At 38.0% G+C, this 27359-nt stretch overlaps 1 protein-coding gene across 1 annotated transcript; it reads right to left on the bottom strand.

Moving 5' to 3' along the window:
• Positions 1-911: 911 nt before the first annotated feature.
• Positions 912-18995, bottom strand: LOC111602964 (cardioacceleratory peptide receptor). Its single transcript, XM_023320343.2, has 3 exons — positions 18806-18995; positions 4376-4719; positions 912-937 (listed from the first exon to the last, which is right to left on the bottom strand). The coding sequence occupies exons 2-3, from the start codon at positions 4662-4664 to the stop codon at positions 912-914; spliced, it is 315 nt and encodes a 104-aa protein (XP_023176111.2). The 5' UTR covers positions 4665-4719; positions 18806-18995.
• Positions 18996-27359: the final 8364 nt, after the last annotated feature.

Below are 27359 nucleotides of genomic sequence, written 5' to 3'. Positions count from 1 at the left end.
GAATTGATGCTGCGTCCATTTATTAACTTGGCTAAGAGCAAATAATGCTGTTAGCTCATTTTTTCGTTTGTTAGTTCTTCCCATGGGCCACATTGTCAGCTTTCAGCTTTCAGCATCCACATGGGCCACTTCGTTGCTCGATGTCTTTGTGTCAATTTTGTTTTGTCAACAAAGGCGTCGGGCTAAATGCAATTAAAAGCCAACTATTCTCCTCTGTGGTTGGTGTCTCGAAACATGCTTTAATTCGTGTTCTAGCACTGCAAGTGTAATTAACGCCACGCCCTTGCCCACCTCACTCATATATGCTCATTTACTGGCCGAATTCTTCAAGTTATGTACAATAAACAATCCATGTGGAGCCTCGTATGTCTGGGCTATCGTCTGCGTGCCACTTGTCCTTGTGCAAAATCTACGTTCGGTAACCGCTTAGTGCTCCACACGCACAATTCTGCCCGCTGCCACCTACCGCATTGCCAACTTGTGGCAAATTAAATTGTTAAAAAGGGGACCGACAACGTCCCAGTAGCCCAGCAAGCCACTAACTCACAGCCCTTGGTTAATGATGTCGCTTTGTGACCGCTAAGCGTTTAACCTTCAGACACTGCGTCGTCGTCGAGACACGTGATAAATGTCGAGCATGCACATACATACAAGATATATACATATATATATGTATATATCTATACATGCAAGTTTAATTCTTATGTATAATTTACATTTGCTTTCCCAGCAATGCTTTTATACATGCTTAATTATGCTTGACAAATAAGCGTAAGACACATTTTCTCGAAGGACTTACGCTAACTGAGAACAGGTCTCATGACTGCATGACTGTATATAAGATCAGCTTTAATAGAAAAATATATATATTATATAAACAATTTCGCAAATATCTTAAGGGAGAAGAGATTTCAGATTTCAGAGTTGACAATGAATTCTGATAAAAGAATAAAATTATAAACATTATAGAATTTCTATAAACAGTTAAAACTGAAACCTTACAGCCACCAGGTTAGCTTAGGGTAATATTCCAGAGTAAACATTTAGGGAAATCTCATATATTTCTTATTGTGTGCGATGCCCGACAAAGTCTCAATTAATGCTGCCTTTTGATGGCCGCATTGGCTAAAGGCCGATATTATTGTAGCTATTCAAAGCTTAAATGTACACATATTTATATATATATATAAATAAATAATAATAAAATATATACAGCACAGCATGACGTCGCACAGGGCCGGGCTAAAAATAAAGTAAATGTGGATTATGAAAAACAAGTGCTAAGAGGCCTTGAGACGACGGGTGACGCAGAAGGTTCAGCAGGCCCAAGGTATATTGAGTAACGACGACCAGGGTCATTAGAGCCACTCACACAAACTGGGCGAAATCCTTGGCCAGCGGGCACTTTTGTCTGCTGAGACAAAGGGTCAACTGCTAGAATTAAATTTTAAAGCTAAGTCAAGAAGATAGAGCGGCGTGTGTGGGTGTGGCAAGCAAATAGCCTGGACATGTGCTGTCAAAGTAGCTAAAGTACAATTTCTGAACAAAGCGAGTAGCTGCGTGTGCGGCTGCATAATATGCTTCGATTTTGCCAGCAAACAAACATAAAATTGCGCAATGTTTTTGTTTCTGATCCCGGCTAATCGTACGAGTGTGCGAGTGTGCGAGCGTGTGTGCGGAGTCGAGGGGAAGTCGGGAAGCTTGTGGCAAAATCCAGCAACTAGCAAGGCAAAGCTTCTTGCACATGAAACGAAATTGTTGCCCATACCAGCAGCCAAGCTGATAGCCAAGCATGGCCAACGCCCCTGGTTTCAGTCGGGCTATACACAGATACTTCTATTGCAATCCGTTCGAGCTAGCCATGGTCAGCATTGGCTCTTCGCAGATTTGGCGTGAGTTGTCATATTTGACTTTGTCTAACCTTTTGGGCGCTGCCTGCAGAGTGTGATGCAGTTGTAATTGGCATATCTGTGTTAGAGCCATCAACAGCTCAATGTGCCAAGATTAGCCCGCCGGGCATGTCCTTGCCAATATGTGACGAGCTTTAATGGAATCTGCACTCTGTGCTTTATACAGGTCATTGGCTTGATTGAATCAGCATTTGATACACTGCATCCTTTCTGTCATGTTACGCTCAACCTATTTAAATCTGACGTAAGCCGACTTGGCGCATGATTTGTGTGTGACATATGTGAGTCTCTCGATTAAACTGAAGCTAATTTTAGCTTGAGCTAGATATTGCATAAGCAACTCCATTAACTACTATGTGGGCTATTCAGCTAAATTATCCCATCCGTGTCCACTTTAGTTAGTTAATCTCTTAAGCATTTATACCTCTGGAGTATGTTTTTGTTGCATAACAAATCACTTCATTTGGTTTGGTAATTTATACGCCTTGAACAATTCCCATTCAGGAGCATTTGTCACATCGGCCAAGCCGAGTTCACATTTAAACTATTCAAATTTCACATCAGCCTTAACTAAGCCGGCTCGAAATGTGGCACCAAGAAAATGTTGCTCGTTCGTCAAGCCCTTCTTATCCTTTTATCTGCAGTCGAGAATGGTTAAAGAGCTAAATTTCTATCCTTGAGATGTCTCGGCATCTGATTTATTAATAAAAGGATTATTTACTTTACATTTTTGGCTGTCTCTTGTTCAGTCCTCAGTCAGGGACATAAATTTCTGTATTGTTATTTTTAGCTGAAGCAAATAAAAGAAAAATTGTTCTTTAAACAAACAGATATTAACATACCAACTACAGTCGACAAACCATTTGTTTGATTTGCCTGAACCAATAGAAAGGAAAAATATTTGGTTTATGTGTGAACCGCGCAGAACCCATTTCCACTCTCAATATGTCACAAATATTGAATATCTGTGTAAAAAGTAAACTGTGGCTCGTTGGCAGCGCGTCCAGTCGAGACGAAGATGAATTATATGCTTACCCTTGCGATTCTCTTTTTTATAAGGATGGACTCTTATGGGCGCACATAAAAACTAGCACTCAAATCAATAAGCTGTTGGCATTTGAAGCGCCTGCTCTGATTGTGTTTCTTTTTCTTTTTACAACTTTGTCACTGTTATCCCAATAGACGAGGGACAGGGGGGGGAAAGGTTAAGGGTCTAGCTTTACTCTTTGTCGACCATATGCTGTCTGTGTGTAATTCGGTGTATAAGAGTTTAGGTGCTTTCATTTTGTGGCGCTCATTTAAATAGATCCAAATTTATGGCAAACACACAAGCACACACTAACCCACACACACATGCACGCTTTGAGCGATTGCCAGTGAGCAAACGTCTTGGGCTTAAGGCTATTTCCGTTTTAACAATGGCTGCTCGTTGGCGTGATTTATACGATGGCGCGTGTGGAGATTTCATTACACGTTGCATGCGTGCCACACTTGGTGACGATGCCCGCCCTCGGCTTTTATGGCCAACGAAAGAAAAACGGAAGTTTAGCTTAATCGAAGTTGTTGTCACGACTTGCGACCGCTGATTGATTGCCCAATTGATAAGCCACGCCGCCTGGCATGCAAATTAACTGAGCCTGCACCGCCCACTCCGAATACTGTTTCTCTCAATTTCATTTCTAATTTGCAGCTGCGAAACAAATGACATCTGCCAACATTCGACGCTCTTATTGTGCGCCGTCATTTTGTCCCAGAGAGCGTTCCGTGTCACTTGTTTTCAACTTGCGCAAAATTCAAATTGGTACCAAAAACATGGCAACAGCTGCCGACTGTGACCCCAGCTAGCGTCAAGAGTTTTGTCTGCCATCGTTCTGTGCTGTTTGATTTTGCGGCAAGCGAATAAAAAACTTTGCAGTTTGTAGCCAAAGTTATTCACATGCATTCTAAATGCGAGGGCGGTACGAAAAGTATACACTTAAAATATCGTTATAAGAATCCCCTAATTAAAATTTGATGAAAACTGATTCATATAATTGATGGCGATAATGTCTCATCATCACTTGATAAAAGTCGTTAATTTATTTTAAAATTTTCAGAATATAATATATAAGAGATATTTTCCCTTCGTACAACCCTCGTAATGCTCTTTCAGAAAATCAATTGAATGAAACAAAAAGTTTATATAAAATGATTTTAGGCAGCCGTATTGCAGCTTGTCCTGGTTTTCAATGCATAAATTAGTTGACTGCGCTTCGCGCAGATGAGCTGACTCAGAAGACAATGACTAGCTGGAGATGGGGAATATTTGTAGTATGTATACATTTCTTAGCTACCCACCTCGTAGAAGTAGAACGAATTCAAGTTGTCCAATTCACCCGCATATGGCGACGTCGAGTTGTCGGCTGCTGCTGTTGCTGCTGCCTGGAAATCGCTGCCGGGCGACGTTGTTGTTGCTGCAGCTGCTGTTGCTGTTGCTGTTGCCGTTGCCGTTGCTGTTGTTGCCGCTGCTGCTATTGTAGCCGCTGTCGTCTGGGCCGCACTGGCGGTCGTTGGCGTCGGCGCCAGCATCACGTGTGAGATCGCAGGTGTAAAATATGTCAGATTAACTGCAGCCTCCGCAACTGGCGCTGCGACTGTTGTGCCATTCAACGTCAAATGGCTGCCATTGGCCGCCTGAGCGGGTGGCAGCATGCCCGACGACACAGAGGCCAGCGTATAATAGAACGAGCTATCGAAAAGCCTCAGATGCAACATGCCGCTCGTTGTTTGTGCCCCAGCTTAGGTCTGAGCCATATCGTACAGATTGTTGCTGCAATGCAAATTGAAAAATTCATTAATACAGTCGCATTGCCTATTAAACACGTTAAGTGCAATGACAATTGCTCTGCCATAAGACCTGTTAAGCTTTTGTATATAACACCCAGTCATAAATCCACAGCTGCATAATAAATGCTTTAAGCACTTGCTGGCATTATGCCAAACACTTGCCCCACGGCTGACAAGGCGCTTGTCTGGGGACTGGGATTGGTGTTGGGTTTCGTTTGGATTTGGGCACCAGTCATTGCCTTCAAGTGTGTGTGTGTGTTGGCATTTTGTGTATTTGCCTGTTTAGCTGGATTAATTTCAGCTCAGGTCGTGTACAAAACCTTGTTATAAATGTGGCACCGTATGCGACTTTTGTAGGTGCCAAACTTTAGCGCTCGAGAGTGATAAGGGTACGGATTGTCAAAAATTGCCTCTGCCTAATTCTCTGTTAAACTTTCCCTAAAGCTGGGGTAGGACTCAAACAAATTAATGGCAAACTTTTTAATATATAAAATATGATTTTCTCATTTAAATTCGAATTTTTTCGCGAGTTCTAAAGTCTTAAATAGGTGCAAATAATTAAATTAGGAAAAAAAATTAAAATGATTGATAAGCCAATTAAAATTAATTATATCATGGATATTATTATTATTATATTATATCACAATGTGTGTTTATAGTACCCGCCAGGGAATGAGCTTAAAGAACAAGAAAACTAAATAAATAAATTTGTCCTCTGTTTTGTAAGAGGCGACAGACATAAGATAATCTCGTCTAAACTGTCTAGATCAATAAAGCTTACAGCTTATACAACGCACTAAGAATGTTGACTATCTAGAAAGAAAACAAGATTTTGCTATATTTATCGCTTAAAAGCTAAGCGATTAATTATTTGCCTGAACTAATTTCTGCAACTAAATCAATTTGTTTCACACTTATCAACTAATACTGAAATTTGCTGTATGAATGAATATAAATCAATCACTAAGAAAGTTTTCTGCTTAACGAGTTGGAAAAGCATCGTCCTAATTGAATTAAACATATGCATGTCTTGAACCCAGCGGACATGAAACGGATTGTTAGATTGTTCATGGCTGATAACAATAACTTCAACAATTAGCTCTAGTTGCCAACAATGGCAATGTCCTGGCAACACGCACGCCTATGCCTGGGCCAACAAAAGGACCTTTTGAACTTTTTGTGTGGCCTTAAAACTTGTGCACGCATATGTGACTCTGTCTGTCTGTCTGTCTTCCTCTGACTGCGTGTGTGTGTCTGCTTAACTGTTTGCTGTGACCTTTGACAGCGACTTAAAATTAAAATCGCTGCAAAACGTCAACTTATTAGCCAGAGGCTGACTGGCGAAACGTGCTTCAAATTGCGAAATAAATTTTATTTAAAGCTCACACAATATCTGCGACCAGCTATGCGGGCACGCAACTATTTTGCCAATGATATATTAGCACACGTACAGCTCAAGTGTGTGTTTGTGGCTTTTTGGCACCTTCAATTTAGTCGAGAGGCGGCTGCTGTTGCTTGGGGGCGCCTGAGGCGTGGCCACTTGTCGGCACTCTCGATGCTTATATATTTATCACTTTTTATTGCATTTTACAAGCGCGTAGTTTCTCATTTGGCACATGGCCAACAAACGCCTTGCAGCGTCTGTTTTGTGTTTCGTTTATGTCAGCCAACCCTTCGCACCACCGCCCGCACCGCTGTCAACATGTAACGTGGCGCCTTTGTGCTTGCTGCATAGCATAAAATAATTACTAGCAATGTGCTACCAAAATGTCACTTAAAAGCCAAACGCTTTGAAGTGCAGCGCTTTAAAGGTATATCAAATATGATATATTGCGTATACGCAGCGTTTGCCTTTGCGTTTGCAGTTGTTGCTGCCATGTGGAATGGCGCAAAGTTTGCACTGCCAGCAAAATGCAAACAATTTGTTGCTGCAACTTCAACTTTATGTTTTCATAGTTAAGCGGCTTTATTTATCACGTTTTCGTAATAAACTGCATACGCCAGCAGTTGGTTTTCGTGTATAACCCGCGTGCAGCACATTTCAGTACACTATTTTTTAAAAGTAACGTATATAGTTTTGTTCAAGTATATGCGAATTTATTAAAACGCTCAAAATATTATATAATTTATTTAATATTGCTGGCAGGGTAGCGAGAACTAAAAGAAGTGAAAGTTATCGTGTTGGGCGAGCTTGACCAGAAGATATCCTGAGTTCTTTGCAGGGCTAATGGTGTATGTGCATATTATTTATAATTATATATAGTCATATTTGTATTTAATATGCAGAAATTACATTCCAGATATTTCATATTGACTTAAACTGTCAATGTTTTAAGCAAATATGATAAGATAGAACTAGGTACTTATCTGCTCATGTTCATTTAAACAGGTAGATGGAGGGACCGATGGACAGAGCCACAGCAACTCCGCTGTTGATCGCGGTTCTATGTACTTTATATGATGGAACAAATAAAAAAATTATGGAAAAAATAAAGTAATACGCTCAATTTTCACATTCCATTAATGTAGGGTATAATTACTCTAGCTCAGCAATAAGTTTTCACTTGATTGCTGATAAGCAAGTTCATTACAAATTATTAATTTATAAGCTCTTAATTAGTTTTAAAAATTTTATTTTTTATTTTTCAGAAATTTAAGACTTGTCAGCCGCATATATTTGTAGTAAACCAAATTTTAAATTTATTACATTTATTAAATTATTAAATTTATAAAACTGAATTCTACAAGGACTCAAATGATATTAGAATCAAACAAAATGTTGCTCTGTTCTTTGTCTATTTAAAAAAAACGGATTAAATTGATAAATATAAATTGGAATTTTGAACTCGAAGACGTTCGTTAGTTGCCTTGACTTCTACATTAAAATGGGCTTTGAAAAAATAATATAATCGGCTCAACCCATTGGGACTTTGCATAAACAGTTTGGCATTTAAGTTTAAGTCTATTGCAGATGCTGCTGCTGCTTGTGCTAATGCGCATTTAATTTGCATGCAAAATATCTAAAATATTCGCCAAAGCTTCTATCCATGGCCTAGACACGAGCTGAAGCTAACGCGCCATGAAGTGTTTGATTTTATTTGTTTTGCTACACGCTTTGGTTCAATTTGATTGACGTATTTTGACTAAGCTGTCAGCCGAAATGCAGACAGTTTCAGACAATGAGAAGCCACATTCCTGTGCTGCGACTTTTCTTGCATTGGTTTTATTTTATTTTTTGATTTTTTTTTTCGTATGGCACAATTGTCGCTGGCATCAAGCCGCATCTAATTTGACGACAAAAGGCAGTGGAGAAAAGCGCTCAACTTAATGCAGGAGTTGTTTTGCTGCGGCGAATGAGCAGCTTTCAAAATTGCTACTTCACTTGACGGGGCGAGAGAGCGAAAGATAAATTGAGAGAGGGAAACGCATAGTCGAGTTTGTGGCATTTCCGATGCCAATCTGACAATTTAAAAAGCTGACAGTCGGACAGCTTAAGAGCTGACACTTTCGCCTTTGTTAGTTGCAGCACGTCAAGCAAGTGCAACGGCAGCAGCAGCTGGCACATGACTTTACTGCCACTTGCTGCATATTTATGTTTTGTTTTGTTTGCGCTTTTGATTGTGACCGCCATTACATTTAAGCCATTACGTTGTCTGTGCCCAGTCACAGAGCTCGAGCACATATTGGCCGGCAGGCGACAGGACACGGCGTGGCGTCGCCATCCTGCCACCAAATGAAAAATTGATTCAACAGCAAAAATACGAGCATGGTCTGACCAGCGGCACCAACTTTATTGGGTCAGCAGACCACATTGCGTCTGTATTTCTTTTTTCCATTGCATTGTTTCTCTGCTCATATTTTTTTAGCTTATGCCTTGCCTGCTACATTTTGCGTTATGTTTATGGATGAGAGCTGAGCCAGCCCTTGCGCCCCTCCAGAATATTGCGTCACATGTGCAATTGCAGTTCATGGCAATCAGCACAATAACGACACAAATTTAGTATTTCATTTCAATTTTATGAAGCGTGACGTGTGCATGCCACATAAAGGATAATTGGCAGTCGGGTATGCCATGGAGACCCGCAAGTACTTTCACAAAAATAAACATTTCAACTGCAATAGTTTTTGTTCGCTTTACAGAAAAAGTGTTTATATTTGAACGAATTGATAGTCAAACATGCTAAAAGATGCCATTGTTAAGTTGACTTTGTCTCCTTCGACCAGATTCTAAGAACGGTTGCAAACTTTTTATGTTTGCATTCATCTGGTAGACGAAAGTTATGAGTCATACTTGAAGCCACAGTAAGTAAGAGCAGTACTCGCATCTTGAAGTACAATGCCTTGCAGCAATTGACTTTTAAGACTTCTTCTTTATCCCTAAATTTCCATTGCATTTGCAATCGATTTGCTTTATTATTTCTTTTTGATGAGACTCCAAAAAAGAAGAGATATTTATTGTCACCAAATTGAAAAGAAAGATTGAATGCAGATAGAGTTAAGTCACGTCAACAACAGATTTTAAGTCTAACAAAATATATATTTTAATTACACGTAAAATTACGTCAAGCTATAACAATTCTCTAAACTTTTATAATTTAATATCAAGAAAATTGTAAATTTTTTATTGTTTTTATACCCTGAACGCATTGAAAATGGGAAATCAGGTTATAATGGTTTTGTGCAAATGTATGTAACAGGCAGAAGGAGGCGTGGCAGACCCCATAAAGTATACATATTCTTGATCAGGACGACAAGCAGAGTCGATTGAGCCCTGTCCGTCTGTTTGTCTGTCCGTTGTGTGAACCCCTCGATTTCAGCATCTATAAGAGCTGGAGAAATTTTTTTTTAGGTCCGCGTATAGCACGCGCATATTGAGTTTGTTTCAAATATTCGATAACTATTCGCATTTAATTGTTATCGAATAAAAATATGATCGAAATGCATTTAATACATTATATCTCGTACATCTTAAGAGCTAGAGCCTCCAAATTTTGTATTTAGTTTTATGTATATTTTATGCAATTTTGAGTATTGTTGGATTTTGGATACCGGGTCCAAATTTCCCCAAATTCTTTAAATTTTAATTCAGTTGGAAATAGGGCGTTTGAGCGTTTGTATCCCAACCTAGCCAATAGAATATGTAGATCATATGCTGAGCATTTCATTAAAATGCATTAAGTAAAACAGAAGTTATTAAACAAAACGTTTGGCCAATTTGCAAAAGCACATGTTAGCAGCGCCAAGCACACACATTTAAATGCGTGTATTCTTTTCTATTCGAAGAATCGAAATTGCGTTTGATTTGTGCTTCATTATTGGTTTTGCAAGCAGTGCAGTGGCTGTGTTGGTTCCTTGAAATTGTGGGTTCGAATCTTGGTGTCGTATTGTCGATTTTTATTTGTTAATTCTCGAGACAAACAACGTAAAATATGAAAAAGCGCAGATAGGACTGGGATCAAGGTATCTTCTAGACGGGCACCCCGACTAAAGCTTTCTTACTTCTTTATTACTCAAAGTTCGTTGCTGCTGTGCAATTGCTTAATATATCCAGTTGCCTTATGCTAAATAGGCAGAGGGAAAATGAGAGAGAAAATTAGTCTGGCTTACAGGCCGTTAATGTGACTGTCGCGCATCTTAAGTAGCCACTAATTTAAAATCTAAATGACAAGCGAAAATAGTCGCACGTAATTCCAAATAAAGCCTTTGGTGTGTATTCGGCGAAACGGTTCGCTGTGCCGTCTCGATGGCAGCAACAAATGAAATGTGCAAATACGCTGTAAGCCACCATCAAACGGGTATATTGAATTTTAGAGGCAGCTTAAGACGTTTATGAACGCAGCTCATTTTGTCACACACACAATTGTTCTTTAGTTTAGGCAACTGCCAAACACTTTAACACTTAAAGATCAAGCTCAGCTCAGCTCAGTTATTTGAATGTGAAATAGAAGACGAAGGGAAAATGAAAACTTGTAGGATGAAACTTTTGCAGCATCTTCAGCCTGGTCTGCAGTTCGCCTGGTGTCTTCAGGGGCCAACCTGCCGACGGGTCGGTCGTCGTGCGGCATTGAATGGCATTTTATTTTATTATTACACACAGGTGTTCGTGCATTTATATTCAAATTTGTAGCACCTGTAAAACAGTTTGGGAAACAATGAAGCCACAACAGACGCTAGCAAGGGGACAGTCTTGTCTGGCAGCCACATATAAACACACACACCAACACACATACACACTTTGCAAGCGACTGTGTTTGGGGCCTTTTACCAAAAGTTAGACAAATATACGCAAATAGGCAAGCTAAATCGCATCGAAACATTTGCCACTTGAGATTCTGTTAAGCAACGCTGCTAGCGGCAAATTTTAAGTTTTCGCTCTTATCAATTGCCAGACATTATGCTTATGACTTGAAAGAAAGAAAAGTTTGGCTTACACGTGTCTGAGCTCTCCGCCATTCAGGTAGACACACACACGACTTTGCTGTCTAAGCCGACAGCATTTAATTCTATCAATAAAGAAAACTGCGTCTACGACATGTAGCCTAGACAATCATGGATGACTTATCAATGGGAACTCTTGTACGCTTAGTTACATTTAAAGCTTTTACGTGAAGAAAACAACAGTTGATAAAGCCTTGCGACAGCCGAGCAGAGTTATTATTAATTTTTGACCCACGCATACACTGTGCCCACGCACACAGCCATACACCTAGCACTGTTGCTGTTTTATTGATGCTTTGAACTCATCGGACATTGATTAAAAGAGTATATTAGTTTTAGATAAGTCTATGTTTAAAAAGTAAAAAAATCAATACCTAATTTAATTCTTTAAAGTCATCTATATAGAAGATCGTAATACTGTTTAGGCACAAACGAGATCTCCTCAATATTGAGTGAGGTCTGTGACGCCTATAGATAGGCGACTCTGCGGCAGAGTTTGCTTTGACGTCTTCCCGAACTCTTTGTGCTCTAGAGCTCTTCATGTGCGTTTGGTTAATATTTAAAAATTATAGTATTAATCATTTTTCTTTCTTTCTTATAGGTTAGTTCATAAATATTTAATCTATTTTAGTAGAAGTATATAATTAATAATTTCAAAGCTCCCCAAATATATTTTTTTTATATTGAAAATAGCTGTCAAAATGTCTATGCTACTGTTATTAATTTTAGTGATAATCATCATAGTTGAATATCCATATATTCAATATCGAAATTTTGGAGTCGACATTTCACGTCGTTTGCTGAGTATGTCCTAGTCGAGCACTGTCGACTAGATCAATTTGTCTGCTATATTTTCGTGCTTATCGGCGTCTGTCTGTCAAAATGTCAACAGCTAATGTGTTCTTATTTCTGGCAGAGCAACATGTGTGTGGCCCGAGGCTAAGAGGAGCACACAGTGCGTATGAGTGATACGGGTGGAAATTTGAATGACAAGCTCGTGTAAATTGATACTTTAATAATGCCTTCAGCTATTCACAGACATGCCTGCATTAAGCTGAGCACTTTAACTGCCAGCAAAAACGTTTGTGCCAGTTCAGCCCACCCAAACACGAACGCCAACGAATGCGGTCTTAAAATACATAAAGCAAAGAGGATCCGGAAAAATGTTGGGCATTGCTGGGTGGCCACTTGAGTGCTTTGGTATGACAGTGAAGTACCTTTTATTGAATGCTTATATTTAAATAATTTGCACCTGAACGTGGTAGTGAAAACAAAGGCATAAATTACGTGAAATAATTAAATTCATGGAAATGAATCAACGAACGAATGGATGAATGAACTTAACCGGATGCTGTGGCTGTGGCTGCTGCCTGACCACGCCCAATTGCCCCAAGCCTATTAAGTCAATTATAAATAAATTATGCTGCCTTCAGCAAACATTCGACTGCATTAGTTATGTCTGCCGACATAAAATGGAACGCCAAAAGGTAAAAGAGGCGAGCATTAATTAGCCGGGGGTAGGTAAGGAGTGAAAATGTCTGTGTGAAAGTTATTAATATTATTTATGCGTATTTACGAGTTGTTAGTGCTATAATTCTCACTCCCGGACAGGTTACGACTGAAGTCTTATTATTGTTATGCAAGCCGCATTCCAGCGAGACTTGAGTACCTTTTATTAAATTTCCTAAAAGTTAATCAACTTTATAAAATATGTAACAGAACTGGCAGCGTCTGCTGTAACTGAAACTAATGTCAGTATTCAATGAAGCTGAACTCAGCCCAGGCTGATGGACAGACAGCTAGATCGCTGGACAGATAGACAGCTGACTACACGAACTGACTGTCCGACAGCCAACACAGAATCTTCTTCTATATATATAATTTATGCGGTGTACACAGTTTGCTAGCGACGCGTTTTCATCTTAAATAGAATTTTGAACTTGACTTAATTAGATAGAAGTAGGGAAAATAGCTAATGCCGCAACCGCAACGCAGCCAAGTTAAATTAAAGCTGCGCTGTGACCCAGACGAACTGCTAAAGAAAAGGCTAACATTACGTTGGCCCAAAAAATTATATTTTCTTACTATATATATAAATTTAATATAAAAGAATTGGCTTACTCCATAAAGTCAAAAAAAGATTTCAATAAGCTTAAGAATATAAAAAAAGAATTAAAGCTAATTTTAGTTAAAAAACAAATTTAATTTAACTTATAAATAAATATCAAGTTCAGGATGTCAATACAAGAGAATAATATTATTAATTTTATAAACTCTTAAAAAAATGCGTTTAATATCCAAGAATTAAATCACATATTCTTTATATATTATAATTAGACTTAAATAATAGCAGATTTGAACTTCGTACTCTGAGATTTTCAAATTGATATTAAAATATATATATTTGATTACACAAATTGAAATCAATAAATAATTAAATACATTTTTCCCACAAATGTGTGTCTGGAATTGATAAATTGGCATATTAAGTACAGCCAGAAATTAGCTAAATGAGCATCACTTGACGAATGTTCAATTCATGCGTTTGTCGCTTTGCCAAGCCCAGACCAAGACATAGACTCATTCCAGAGTCTCTGCCCAAAAGGCCGTCGCGCGTTAATTAATCAAAAAACTGTTGCGGCTGCTGCTGCTGTTGCTGCTGATGTTCGGGGTGCTGGCGTTGGCTGTGACGGCGCTGCCTTTGCTGTGACTGGTCAACGAACTTGGCACCGTATTTGTCGCTCTGTACAAACAATTAACAGCCGCGCAGCTCAATCAAAGTGCATTGGATTGGCTTGATTCAAAATAAGCCTGATATTTAATTAAAAGCTGAATAAGGCAGCACGTGTTGCGCCAGGAAGTGGCACAGTCAACGGCTCCAGCTCTGTTACCGTCGCGGACTTCATGTAAATTTCCGAAAAGCAATTTTAATAAACGCAAACAAAAGTTGCGATTGCAGGCCAGCAAGTCAAAGAATATATATATATATATATAAATATATACAAAAAGTTGCAAATTCGAAATTGAAAACTCACGAAAGGAAATGGACGCAACGTGGGCGATGCCACACAGCAAAAAGAAGTACAAACAAACCAAGTGACAGACAACATCGAGTCAACAGCAAAGACCCAGTTATATATGTAGCTATATAGAGCGACTACAAATAACAGATAAATGGATCTCTCAACGCCTACAGCAGCAGCCGCAGCAGCAGCAACAGTCGTAGCAGCAGCCAGCAAAAATGGGCAGAAATCAGAAAAATCACAGGTTTCAATCTGCATTGCCAAATGCGTACATATACGTCTATATATGTGCGTACATTGTTACATGGGGCATGACAGAACAACTGTGAGACGGTGGCTTTTTTGGCAGGCTTGTAATTAGAACAGGGCGAGGGCGAGAACAGGGCAAGAGAGTGGCAGAGGTAGCGAGTTGAGGTGCGGGCAACGAACAAAATTTAAATCAGAAGGCGTGAATTCTAAGACAAAGTCGTGAACATTAAATACCCTAGATGACAGTTATAATTTAAGGTATGTATATTATATAGAAATGAATGTTTTGTCTTAGGCTTCTTCAGTTATCAACAATATTAATATTAAACATATACATCTAAAATTGCCTTTGTAAGATGAAAATACAAAAATAAATCTTCCAAATATATATAGTCTTAAGAGTTAGATTATATTTTAATTTCTATAGCATACTTTTCAGCTGGTATATTGCTATGTCCGAAGGGAATACTGAGTATTTTGTGGTCGGTGTAGCTTTTGGCTTTTTGTCAATGACAGTCTGTCAGTTGGTCGGTGAGTTAGTCAGGCAAACAGCGAGTTTTTAACTCAGCCAAGTTCCAGACATGTCACAAATCGTTAAGGTGTAAAATAATTTGTCTCGCTTTTGTCGAGCAATCGAATCAATAAAAGACTTGAATGCTGCAAATGACATTCAACCAGCGCCATTAAGAAAAAGTTATAACAAAATGCCAAAACACCAACAAAAAAACATCGTCATTTGATGCTGCTGCATATTACATCTGCGGCTGATGCTCCTTAATTGTGCTGTCTTTTGCCTCCTGCGGTGAGCTGCTTTGACTTTTCTTAGACTTCTCTTCTGCTCAGGCTGTTGCCTATGCCCGACACGTACGCGACGACGACGTTGCACAAGATTTTACTCCTTTCATGTGGGCTTAGCGCGGTCTCGCATCTGTTTGCATGCCTCCACTTATGCAGGTGTATGTGAGTGTCTAACCTTTGATTGCCCCACTTTATTCATGGACAAAATCAAACAGATGTAAATAGAATTGAGTATCGGACGTGCAGTCGCGTCTGCCTGCCAGCTTTGAAGGGGTAATTTGAACACATTTTGAATATATTTTTATAGGCACAACGTCTGACTTATTGAATTTCACTGTCTCTGACATCATTATCAGCGTAATAATGAGTTCGAAAACAAAAGTTATAAATAATAATGTCTCCTCCGTTTATCTTGTATCTAAAAATATCCATTCAGCCGAAATATAATTAGCTGTATCGATGTATTAACATGATATCACTATTATTGAGTCGGAGCTCAATTAATGATAGTCATTTTTAATGTTATAAAAAACAATCGCAAAAACGAGATATTAATTGATTTCAATATCTATCTTTTCATAATAAATCCACAATTAATTAATGCAATTACTCGCATTGACGTCTGCTAGAAATCATATAATGAATGTATATTTAAAATTTAAATGGGAAATTATAATAAATTTAAATGGTATTTATTTTGCAGAGTTTAAATACAATCAGTGAAAACCTTTCGTTGGCTTTGTGGCAGGCATCCAGGGCATTGCGTCTGCGTTGATTTAATTATAATTTTGATCAAATTACCAATATTTTCATCTGTAAATTACTTAATTGAATAGTCTTAAAATAATTAAAAGCTTTTTATTTTGTAAAGTCACAAGCAAAGCTGAAAAGCTGATCAAGTGAGTTCAAAGATTAAATCCAAAGATGACAAATGCAATTCTCTGGCTGCACTTGAGTGTCATCCATATTTCAGTTCATTTGCATTGCGAGAGGAATATTATTTTAAAATAGTGTACGAAACGGGCAAACCAAAAAAAAAATCAAGTAAAAAATTTGAAAAATTCATATTTAAAACAAAATAAATTAAAAAACTATGCAAAAATCATTAAAACCCTTTTCTAGGTAGTTAGGTTATTTATAGTTAAGCATTGGCCAAACTGTCACTCAACAACAGCGGCATTTGGGAAGTAAAAACATTTTTGGAATAAACGCAATTTTCGCAACATTGCCGCTGTGAGAGTTGGCAGCTGTAAAGCATGTCTGAGTGACTGGTTGAATGGCTGATTGCCTGAATGCATGACTGACTGACTGCCTGCCACACTTGCAACGCGTGCAACATGTTAATGAGCAGTCGTTCCATTAGCGAACAGAATGATTTTCTTTTGACTGCCGCTGACATCATTTGTGCACATTTAAGGCAAATTATGAAAACTGCATTGCAGTGACGCGACGCACTGTTTTTGTTTTCCCTCCCATTGAGCCTCATGACAGTAATTTTACTCATCATTACTGCGACCTGCGCTTTATTATCGAAAGCAAAATGTTGCTGATGTTCGACTCGTCGCCTCGTGTTGGTTTTCCTGCTGACATTGCTTATTATTGGCCTCGCCCAGCTGGTAAACAGTAGAATTCCAATACAGTTGACACAGGCGACACAGGCCACACACGGGCAACCTGCCAGCTAACATACATCACGCTTATCTGAACAGCCTGTCCCACACATGGCCCAATTAGGCAACAAAAAAAGTGTTGTAATCACAGTTGCGATAAAATTGTGAAATATGTCGTGGCTTATAGCCCCGGCTATCTGCTCAACTGGCTGGGAAGCGCCAAGATTTATGAGACATTTAAACTTGAATTTGTGTCTTTGGTCACGCAGGCCAAACGCTTTATGACCTCAGCGCCAGACTTTAATGTTGCGGTAGCTGCAAATAGGAATAAAAGTTATACTCAAGCTAAATTCTTGGAATGAACTCTTGTAATCAATCTTTACTTTGTAGCTTAAGCATTAAGCAGTCAGTGTGCCACTCGCTATTTCCCTACCCTTTTCGCATAAGTGTTTTAAACATCTTTAAGCAATTTGATAGTTTTTTTTGCAACATGAAATTATTTCTATTAATATATTACTTTAGATTATTTAAAATATTTTTTCTGCCTCAACTGCTTGTGAGTACTGCCCTTAATGTATATGCAGAGAGGTAAAAAAAAGATGACAAGAAATAATGGATTCAGCCCCTAGGCACAGCATTTGGCAGTGCCAACTGACTGTTGGCAAAAACGGTTTTCGCTTCTTATGAACTGAGCCCCAATTTAACTGCGAATTCAGGGTGTAAAGATTCGGATAAAATGTGTGTAACAAGCAGAACCTCAATGGTATATAAATTCTTTATCAGAAAAAAGACCTGTAGTCCTGTCTAATTGTCATTATGTATCTGACTATATAAGAGGTAGAGATTGAAATTAATTATGTAGGTGAGTTCAACTGATCGATATGTGCACTGAAGTGCACTAAAAATGTTATCGAGCTTCTGTTTTTAACACATACCTCTTGTGTTTTGGAGGCGATATTTGTTGTCGTGGAGACTGACGTTCGATTTCTGTCCTGAATTCGGGTTTCAAATGCAGAGCTGCTCGGGTGCAGGGTATCTTGTAGTCGGGCAATCCCGGCTAGATCTTTGTGACTTGTTAGATATATATTATCTTATATATGCATGGCTCATGCTTATGTATAAATGTGTGCTTAACGTGCGGCATGCGCATACGCCACGTTGTGTGGTGAGCATAAACGAGTTAAATATGCAAGCCAAGTGGTTTTTTTTCCCAGTGGGTGGGCTCACACACACAGAGACACACATGGCACATGATTAACGCTGACAACTGTGAGTGGCAACTGAACGTCTGAGGCTGTTAATGCACTCGTGATATTTTTAAATCACATAAATTACTTTTGCATTTCGCGCACAGCCTGAGGTCCCTGGGAGGCTTTCGAAAGTGGTTAAGCGATATGATATTACCGCCAACAATAGCGAAACAATAACAATAAAAATAAAATTATTGAAATGTCAAACGACGCCCGATTTACGCACATGCATAATTGCATGGCCAATAAAAATTAAATACGCATTGAACTGTGCGACGGCCATCAAATGCTCTCGATAAATAAGAAAGTGTTAAGAGCACATAAATTGCACGTAATGTGCGAAATTAAACAACTCGTGCAATGGCATCTCTTAAAGACATGTGCTCGGCGTTGGGCCGAATGTGCGAGCCGCAGCAAAGCGAGGCGAACGCCCACCGGGACTGCCGGCCGTCTATTAATGTGGCGGTGGCATCATTAAAAAAGTGCCGTGCACAGCACATAAAGCAAAACGATGGGGCAAAAAAGCGAGGTAGACAGCCAGACAATTGGACAACCAGACAGACAAGCAGACAGACAGAAGGCACATTATTGGTAATCACAATATTTATGTACGTTTAACGACACGACAGGCAAAATTGTTGAAACAAATCATTGACAGCTGGCACAGAGCTGCCTTTGCTCTAACATCAGCATCTACTTACTGTGAAATGTAGTCCTCTCTTGCAGTGCCTTGTGATTTTCAAAACATTTTCTTTTCTTGCACTTCTATTGCCTCATTTTCCTCTTTTTTCTTGTTGGTAATTTTTGCAAATTTTTTGTTCAACGAGACTTTTCACAATAAATCAGTTTTTCTTACTTTCGCTAAGTAAGGCGCACGAATTCTGTGAAGGCGCTGACTAAGCCACTGACAAATTATGCAAAGAATAACCTCGAACAATAATAATTTATAATTTAAAGTTCACATATTGTGGATGAGGCGGTTCCCTCTGTAACTAACTTTAAACTCATTTTCTACAAAAAAATTTTAATTTTACTTTAACAATAACATTTTAATTTTTTTATTTGCATATTTTTAATTTAATAAATGACTTTACTTTCCTTTTCTACTGTAAATTTAGCAGACCTTAAAATTTTTTCAAATACAAAAAGGTTAAATTTGGTTGGATAAATGGTCTCAGATCTTGAAATGGGTCACCGAGACACAGTTCTTAATTTGTTAAATGGAAATGGATTTTATTATGCTTTTAATTTTAATTTAATTTAATTTACCATAATATACGATAGTTTTTTTAACAGAATATTCTTCAAGTAAATGAATTAAAGTTTCTAAGTGTTCAACTTATACAAAGCCTTATCAATGTGTATACAATTATACTTTGTTCTATTTTACGTTTGTTATGCAAATATATTTCAATTTCATTATTGTAATGTTCCATTTTTGACACACATTTTGTAGTCTCGTCTTTTTAATTATTTGGTTTATATTTTTTTTGTTTTAAATATTTGCATATATTTTCATGCACACATGTTTTATACTTTGGCAACACGAATGTCCTAAATTTGGTAGCATTTATTTTACATTTTCGATTTAGTTTTTGTCGCGGCAATTTTGTGTTGCGTTGCTTTTGCTATTGTCACAGAGCAATTAGATATATTGAAAAAAACCTTAAATACATGATGCTCGTAAATGCATGGCAGAAAACTTAATTTAAAATGTTGAAATTTTTTTGGTCAGCTGCCTGGAGCCATTCGCCTTGAATTTTGTGGCATTGTAGCCAAAGTGCCTGATGAAATTAATAAAATAAATTTCTCGGAATATTTCGCTGTGCTACAATCAATATTTTTCGAGTATATAAACAGAGCACACGGCGTAAAATTGCTTTTTAAAATAATTAAAAAAAATGATTTAAGAACACAAAAGAGCCTTTTTGAAGGAGTCTTCTACGCGATTTCTTAAGCGACTTAGGCTGAATAAATAAATTAGCTACACTTAGTTTAAAGCATTGAGAAGTAGCTTCTACGGAAAATTCAATTATGTGTCACAAATCACCGACAGATTCAAGTTGAGCCCATTTCTATGAATGCAAATAAGATTCAGCGGAAGCTGCGAAGCGAGCTGACAGACAGTTTGTATATTCTGTACACAGGGTGTGTGTTTGTTGAATGATGTAGGTTGTATAATAGACTACTTCCTGTTTTTGTCAGTCAGTTGTACAGCCAATGACTTGTAAAATTTGTCAAGTAATTTCCGAGGAGCAGGAGAAAAACTAGATAAGAATTTGAAAAAGTTTCTTTTCTGGCTCAGAAATCATTATATATTCGGGTACAAAATAAACTACAACTGCTAAGATATTTTTGTGCAAGGCATAAATAGCAGTATATTTCCAACGAAAGTAGCTACTTAGGCTGTAAGCACTGAATAGAGCACATAACAACAGAACCAGGAATGCCAATGAAAAAACATGGAAGCCCAAGGCTCAAGCAGTGAAAATTGAAAATCACAGAATTGAAATATGCCAAAGCAAATGGAAAATGGTTAAATACAAATACCATTTGCAATTTTGCACGCACGTATTCCTATTTCTTTATGCGTATGAGCATATTACTATAAGTCGGAATAAGAGTCTGAGTGTGGCTGAGTGTGTGTACGGGGCTATGCTCGTTCAGACGTGATCCGGCTGGTATTGCCGTTGCATACATCTCAGCTACTGCGATAGCTGCTGTGAATTGACTTGCCTCCCAGCTCGGCTTTAATTTTTCAACTCGAATGGCTGCTTATCAAGCTTATGTTATGTCTTTTATAGTGTGGAGCGTTCCGGGAAACGTACTTATCTGATTTGTTGTCTGCAGTGAATGCTTTTTTGTATACTTTAGGGTAAACAGTTCTCTTTCTTTAGAATTTGTTCCGCTCTATAAAATGTTATATTTTGTAATATGTAATTGAGGCGCAAACGTTTTTGGGAATACCCGACTTTTCATGCTTGATGACATATTTATGCGCATTTCGCAGCTGCTGTAAATCAGGGAACAGCCTATCAACATTTCCACACATGGCCACGCCCACATACTGCCACACAATATGACATCGCTTTAGACCCTTGGCAGAATGTTGTACAAAAAACCACATGATTAGCTAACCCAAAAACTCCGTCTCTGTGTTGTGCGTGTGTAAGTGATTCTGTGTGTGGATTCTAAAAGGACAGCATCGCATATGCTGCCAGCAGCGTATTGCATGTGCGCAACGCCGTCCAGCTAACAACTTCATAAATATGTCGAGCATGTGTATCGCATAGCAGCTTCGCCAATCCTCACTGACTCAGGCTGGCACTCAAGATGTCCAACTCCAAAAAAAAACCTCGGGGCAGAGATTTGTGCGTGTCATTGCTCAAAGCGAACCATTTTTACGCTTCCGTTCAACAACAAAATGGCATTAAACGCAGATCAATCACAATCTGGACACCGAACTGACCCACATAGACACATGATATAGGGGCCAGGGCGAGCGACAGAGCTCGGTCTGGGGGTTAGAATTTCGGTCTACCCATAACTGACATTTGAACTTTGCTTTCCTCTTCCAACTTTGGGGTGGCTACAAAGTTTTTCTATTTACTGCCATTTCTGCATGTGGCTGGAAGCTGCGGAGTATCCTTAATTTGTCTTTGACTCCACGCAGCTAAGAACTAGAAATTTATAGATCCCTTATCGTCGACGCTTAAGTTTTTGGTATTTAGCAGCGCTGCCCATCATCCATTAATTACTTATGCATAATTGATTACCAAGCTATTTTTAAGGCCTTCGAAACGGCTGCAGTGTGGAATGTTTCTGCTCGATTTTGTTTGAGAACTGTGCAAGCCACAGCTTTTCACAGTTCTGCTGAGAGATGGAAAACTATTTGATTTTGTCTGGCCAAATGAACTGCAAATTGTCACCAAGTTGAGGAAACTTTGCCATGGCTTGTTCAATTAACATTTGATTTCTCTCCTTGCAGGATATTTTCAGCCATTTCCCAGCTTAACTCAAATTGAAAAGTTTTTAATTTGCTGACTACTGACAATTTCTACTTTCTGTAAACTCCAATGAAAATTTGCTTCAATTTCAATGAGTAATTGACATATACACATATATAATATGTACATTACACATATCAAATTTATTTTGAAAATAAATGCTTGTAACTTGCAATTAAAAGTTAATTGTAGCTGAAGAGATGGCATTAAATTAATTAGTTTATTTATTCAGACAGTATTTAAAATGATGTAAACCAAATTTAATTTGATATTCGTGCAGATTGGCATATTGCATTTCGCACTTAGCTGCGGAATTCCACAGAATCTCGCTTATAACAACAATTGGTATATGCGTATTTGATCAGAAATGCCATATGCGCCACTTGTGCCACTCCCCTTTTGGGGGAAACGCGCACATAAATTTCAAATGAAAGTTTTTGCAGCCCGAAATGCATATGGAAATTTCAATGAGCAATCTGACATGATTTATATCCAAGTGCATAGTGCGAAAATTTGGAAAATTACTTTGAGCTGTAGACAACATTAAAGGCGAATTAATTAAATCTACTGCGAAGCAGACATACTCAAATAACTATGTGGCAATAATTGAAATAAATTGAATGACTTTGCGTTCGGCATTTGCATTCAAATGCAAATGTTAAGATTTATCACTGTCAACTAAATATGTATAAACTGAACAGATACTTAATAGCCAAATCTGAGTCCAAGGCACAGCGCTTATAATTGCGCAATACTCACTCAACTATTTGCCGTGGCATGAATTGCAATTGCAATTGCAATTGCAGTTAGGATTGTGTTTGCTTTTAGTTTGCAATTGCAATTGCAATTGGGTCTGAGTTCGGGAGTGTTAAACAAGTGCCGCCAATTTGCACGAACAAGTTGTGATTTGCACTTCAATTTCGTAAATTTTGCCACGAAAATTTCACTAGTTGCCACTTGGGGTACAATGTTGCTTCTTCTTCTTCTTCTTCTTTTTATAGAGGCTTTTGACGAGTTGCAGCTTGCAGTCTGTCTGTGGTCTGTCTGCACGATGCACACGCGAGCTGGCCAATTAATTTTTAAGCTTGTTGCAAAGCGCTTTGCAGCGACACTCGATCTTCAATTGACACCGTTTTTTTGTTTTGGCCACGTTTCACAAATCGCTCGCGCGCATAAATCTTGATCTTGTTGTGGTCAATTAGCTTTTAGCAACTATCCTTCCGCTGCCAATTGCCAATTGTCAATTGCACTTGGCTGCTCGTCTGCTACTTGCCGAAGGTTGTGGCTCAACTTAAGTGTTCAGCATAAGACACAACCACATTTCAGTTGTATCTATTACAAATAATACTTCGCGAAATTCCGCACAAAAGAGTCTTGGCTCTTCGGGACGCAAGCTATTCGCCGTCTGGTTCATTCACAATTTCGCATTGAACTGAACTGGTGTGTGGCATCGTCGTGCGGATTTTCCTGTTTGCTGTTGCTGTTGCTGTTACTGCTGCTGCCGATGTTGCTGCTGCCGCCGGCATCAAAGCACAGTGGACCCGCAGAAGAAAGTTAGAAAATTACTTTGAATTACTTCTGACTTTTTCACTTTATCAAAAATATTTTGTGTTGCCTAAATTTCACTTGTGCTTTTTTATATTTTTTAATTATATTTATGTATTTTATACTAACATTGTTATTATTAAATATACTTTAGAATATATTTTTTTTATTTTTTATCGCTTGGCATATATTATTTGTGACCTTTTCACTTTATCAAAAATATTTTTTGTTGTTATATTTAAAATAATATTTATGCATTTTAAACTAATACTGTTATTATTAAATGTTCTTTAAAATATAATTATTATTTTAGTATTTATTTTAAGTATTAAATTTGTCTTGTTGTTTTATCATTATTTTTGTATATTAATAGAGAAAATTTGTTTTTATTTTTAATAAATATAAAATTCTTAAATATAAAATGAAATTTTTTTTTAGCTGAATATCTTATTCCAGTATTAAAATCAATTTATGAAAATGCTTTCTGTTTTCAACGCATTGAAACCACTGTGCAACGTCGACGTCGGCATGCGTTGCTTGATTTCACTTCAGAAAGCTTTGCCGGCGCCAGAAATTGAGGCAGTAATCTGAACAGCTGTTTTTTGTTTATGTTGCTAAACTGGTTTTCGCACATGTTGCGCGTTTACATGTTGCCGCTGCACTTGAATGTTGCACGTCAGTGGCTGCCACTGCACTTTATAATGAGGATACGCGTTGCCACGCTAAGTGCTTCAAGTGTTCAGTTAATATTTGTAATAATTCGGCTATTTAATTAAGTTGTCCACTTTGCCAGCAACATTTGCTGTCTAGCAACATGCGCAAGCTTTTCGCTTAGCAACATGCTGTGCAACATCGAAAGCTTTCTTATCAAATTGTGGTCAAACACTGTTCAAACAACAAACATTTATTAAAAAGAACTAGAATTAAAAATTTTTGAATATAAATGAGACCTTTTTAGGTTTCTAATTATAGTGTTGTTAATTGGAAAAATGTATGAAAACATCTTGATATACGTTTTATGTGGCAAATGATCGTAAAAATAAAATGTAAACATTTAGTTTCGTTCATATTTTTGTGAAACATTTCGCAGCTCGTCATGTTTTTCTGATTTTATTCGAGCATATTTATATTTATGAGCTTAATTGATTTGAGAGACGCGAAAATGTTGACCCAAATACCAACGCATTTAATTTCATTCAAGACAAACCATGCAGAGCAAGCGAAAGATCAGTAAAAACGATCTTATAGTCAAAACATAAAACCATAAATTTAGTGATATGGTACCAGCAGACTTCCAGCTGCTATTGCTTTTGTTTCAAATTCGAATTGTGAATGCATGACAAAAAGCCATCAAAATACAAATAATCGTTCACAATCAAAGTTGAACAAAGCAATTTGTTATTGCATATAAAATGGCAACAGCTGCGTTTATGAATATCGCATTTTAACTCAATTCGTAAACTTTGGCAGCATTCGTTTTTTCGCTTAATATTCGGATGGTAAATTTATTATTGTTGTATTTATTTATTACGCACATTTAGTCATAAAGCACAGAGAAATGAGACTACAATTTCAGCTACGGCGATGAATGCCGACACTCGTCATGTTCGCCTGTCAAGTGGCAATGCTTTAAACAACAGCCGAACAACAATAAAAAGCGCTTAAATTAAACAACTATAAACACGTAAATTTATATACTTCTCGGTCACACACACGAGCAGACTATATACCAAAGAACTTGTAAAATATATACACTATCCATGGGTATAAGTACGGCTGGCGTCATGTTTTCCATACCCTAGAGATTAACTTCAGAAAATATGATAATTGCAAGTGCAATAAATGCTTTAAAATAAGGAAATTACTTCGATGTATATATTTTGTGTGCTTGTGTATTCTATATTATATTGTTTAAAGATTTCTTTTTCAATACTCTTAATATAATATTTATAGATCTAAAATTTTTAAAATATTCCTATGAACAAGAGACCCCGTAAAATGATTTTTAAAATTACAAATAAATAGAAAATGGAAAAATAAATATGTTTGTGATTCGTCGTTGTGCGTAGGTGTTTCGTGAAGATAAATTTGTTGATCTTGGTGACATCTGATAAATTTATGCATCTGTGAGAGTCTCGCATGTGTCTCCACTTGCTAATTGGGCAGCACATACATATATATGTATATATATATATATATATAAATATTAGTCATGTACCTATTTATTTGCTTTGGTTAAGACTTCACACGCGACAAATTACTGCTCGAGATATTTTGTACGCATTCTGTTGGATTTATGGTGTAAACTTGGAATCATGAGAGTTTTGGTGCCTTAAGCTTGTCTAATGCGCTTTTCGCAACACAAAATTAAGTAGACGTTATTTATGACCATTTATGAATAATATATATTTAAATGCCTGCGCGTGCGGGTCAGCCCGTGTCACACTTATCTCGCTCCAGAGAGAACAACAGCTAATTTAGCCACACAGCTAGCAAATCTAATCAGCAATCCATTGCAGGAACTCAAGCTGATTATAATAAGTAAGAGCATTTCGTATGACAAGGATAATGTCTGCACACATGCTTAGCGCTGGCACAGCTGCAGCTGACATATGCAAATAAGCCAATGGAGACCATGCATGGAAGTGTGATGATGATGTACAAAACGAGTTGAGTTGCAAGTGAACGATTGTGCAAGGCAACAGGCCAACAGGCAACCGCATTGCCTCAGACAACGGTCATTGTGGTCAACTGCAGGTCGGCAGCCACATTGCATTCGACCCAACGCCAGCTTCAGCGTGCCATTGATAATCACAAGTCATCAAATTGCTGACTGTTGTTGGCAATGCTTGACTGAACGCTATATATGTACACAACTGTGGCATCAGCAACAGTTTGAGTATAAAGTATGCTAGCCCAATGAAGTCTCCATTGGAACACATAACATTTACAAGATCTCACATTATGAGCAACTTGAGCTAATGAAAATAGCATAGATACAGATAATAGTTCACTAACAAATTCAGTAAATAATACATAAATATCTAGCGTAAGAGTGCATTTATTTTTATTGCACATGCGTATTTTTCTTGAAGTAACTGTAAGCCTTATTGTGGATGTGCGTAGATCTTGGCCTTGCTTATCGCATGCAACAGCTAGCCAACTATATTATATGCACAGACAGAAGTGCGTGATAGTTCGGCGCCCAGCAGTAGCCCAGCAGCGAACACGTCGTATGCGCAATTTGCATAATGAGCAAAGAATCAAAATGGTGCCGCATGTGGAATGGTTTTGATTTCAACGCAACTCAAGGCAGCAACTAGCCCACCCAACAACAGTCAGCTGACCCAATTTCGTTACCAGCATCTAATGTTGCAGCCTCACTTCAAATCTTGGGCGTCTGTAGCCCAAGGCATTTTATGATGTTTCGAATTTGACTGCCTTAAAGCTATCATGTCGAAAGTGTAGCACTTAGACTGGCATTAAAAATTCCAAAAGCGTCCAGAATGCGACGAGCCGCAACACTCATATATATATACTTACCCACAAAGTTCAAAGGTAAATAATCTGATAAATTTCTTGCACATATTTGTGCGCACTTATTTATCTACGCAAATCCATGTGACCCAACCAAGCAAGCAAACCGCTTTAAACATCGCAATCAGAGCCCAACACCAAGCGCCAGCGCCAAGCACCAAGCACC

The sequence above is a fragment of the Drosophila hydei genome, unplaced genomic scaffold (assembly GCF_003285905.1).
Source record: "Drosophila hydei strain 15085-1641.00,03,60 unplaced genomic scaffold, DhydRS2 tig00000063-arrow-pilon, whole genome shotgun sequence".
Lineage (NCBI taxonomy): Eukaryota > Metazoa > Arthropoda > Insecta > Diptera > Drosophilidae > Drosophila > Drosophila hydei.
Note: the sequence above shows the minus strand (reverse complement) of the source record. Positions and strands in the feature narration are given on the sequence as shown.

Coding starts and splice junctions, on each gene's coding strand:
- LOC111602964 (XM_023320343.2), bottom strand. CDS start 4,664: ATGTTGCATCTGAGGCTTTTCGATAGCTCGTTCTATTATACGCTGGCC. Junction 938..4,375: donor AACGGCAACAGCAACAGCAA/CAGCAGCTGCAG, acceptor TTCTTTTATCAG/AATTCATTGTCAACTCTGAA.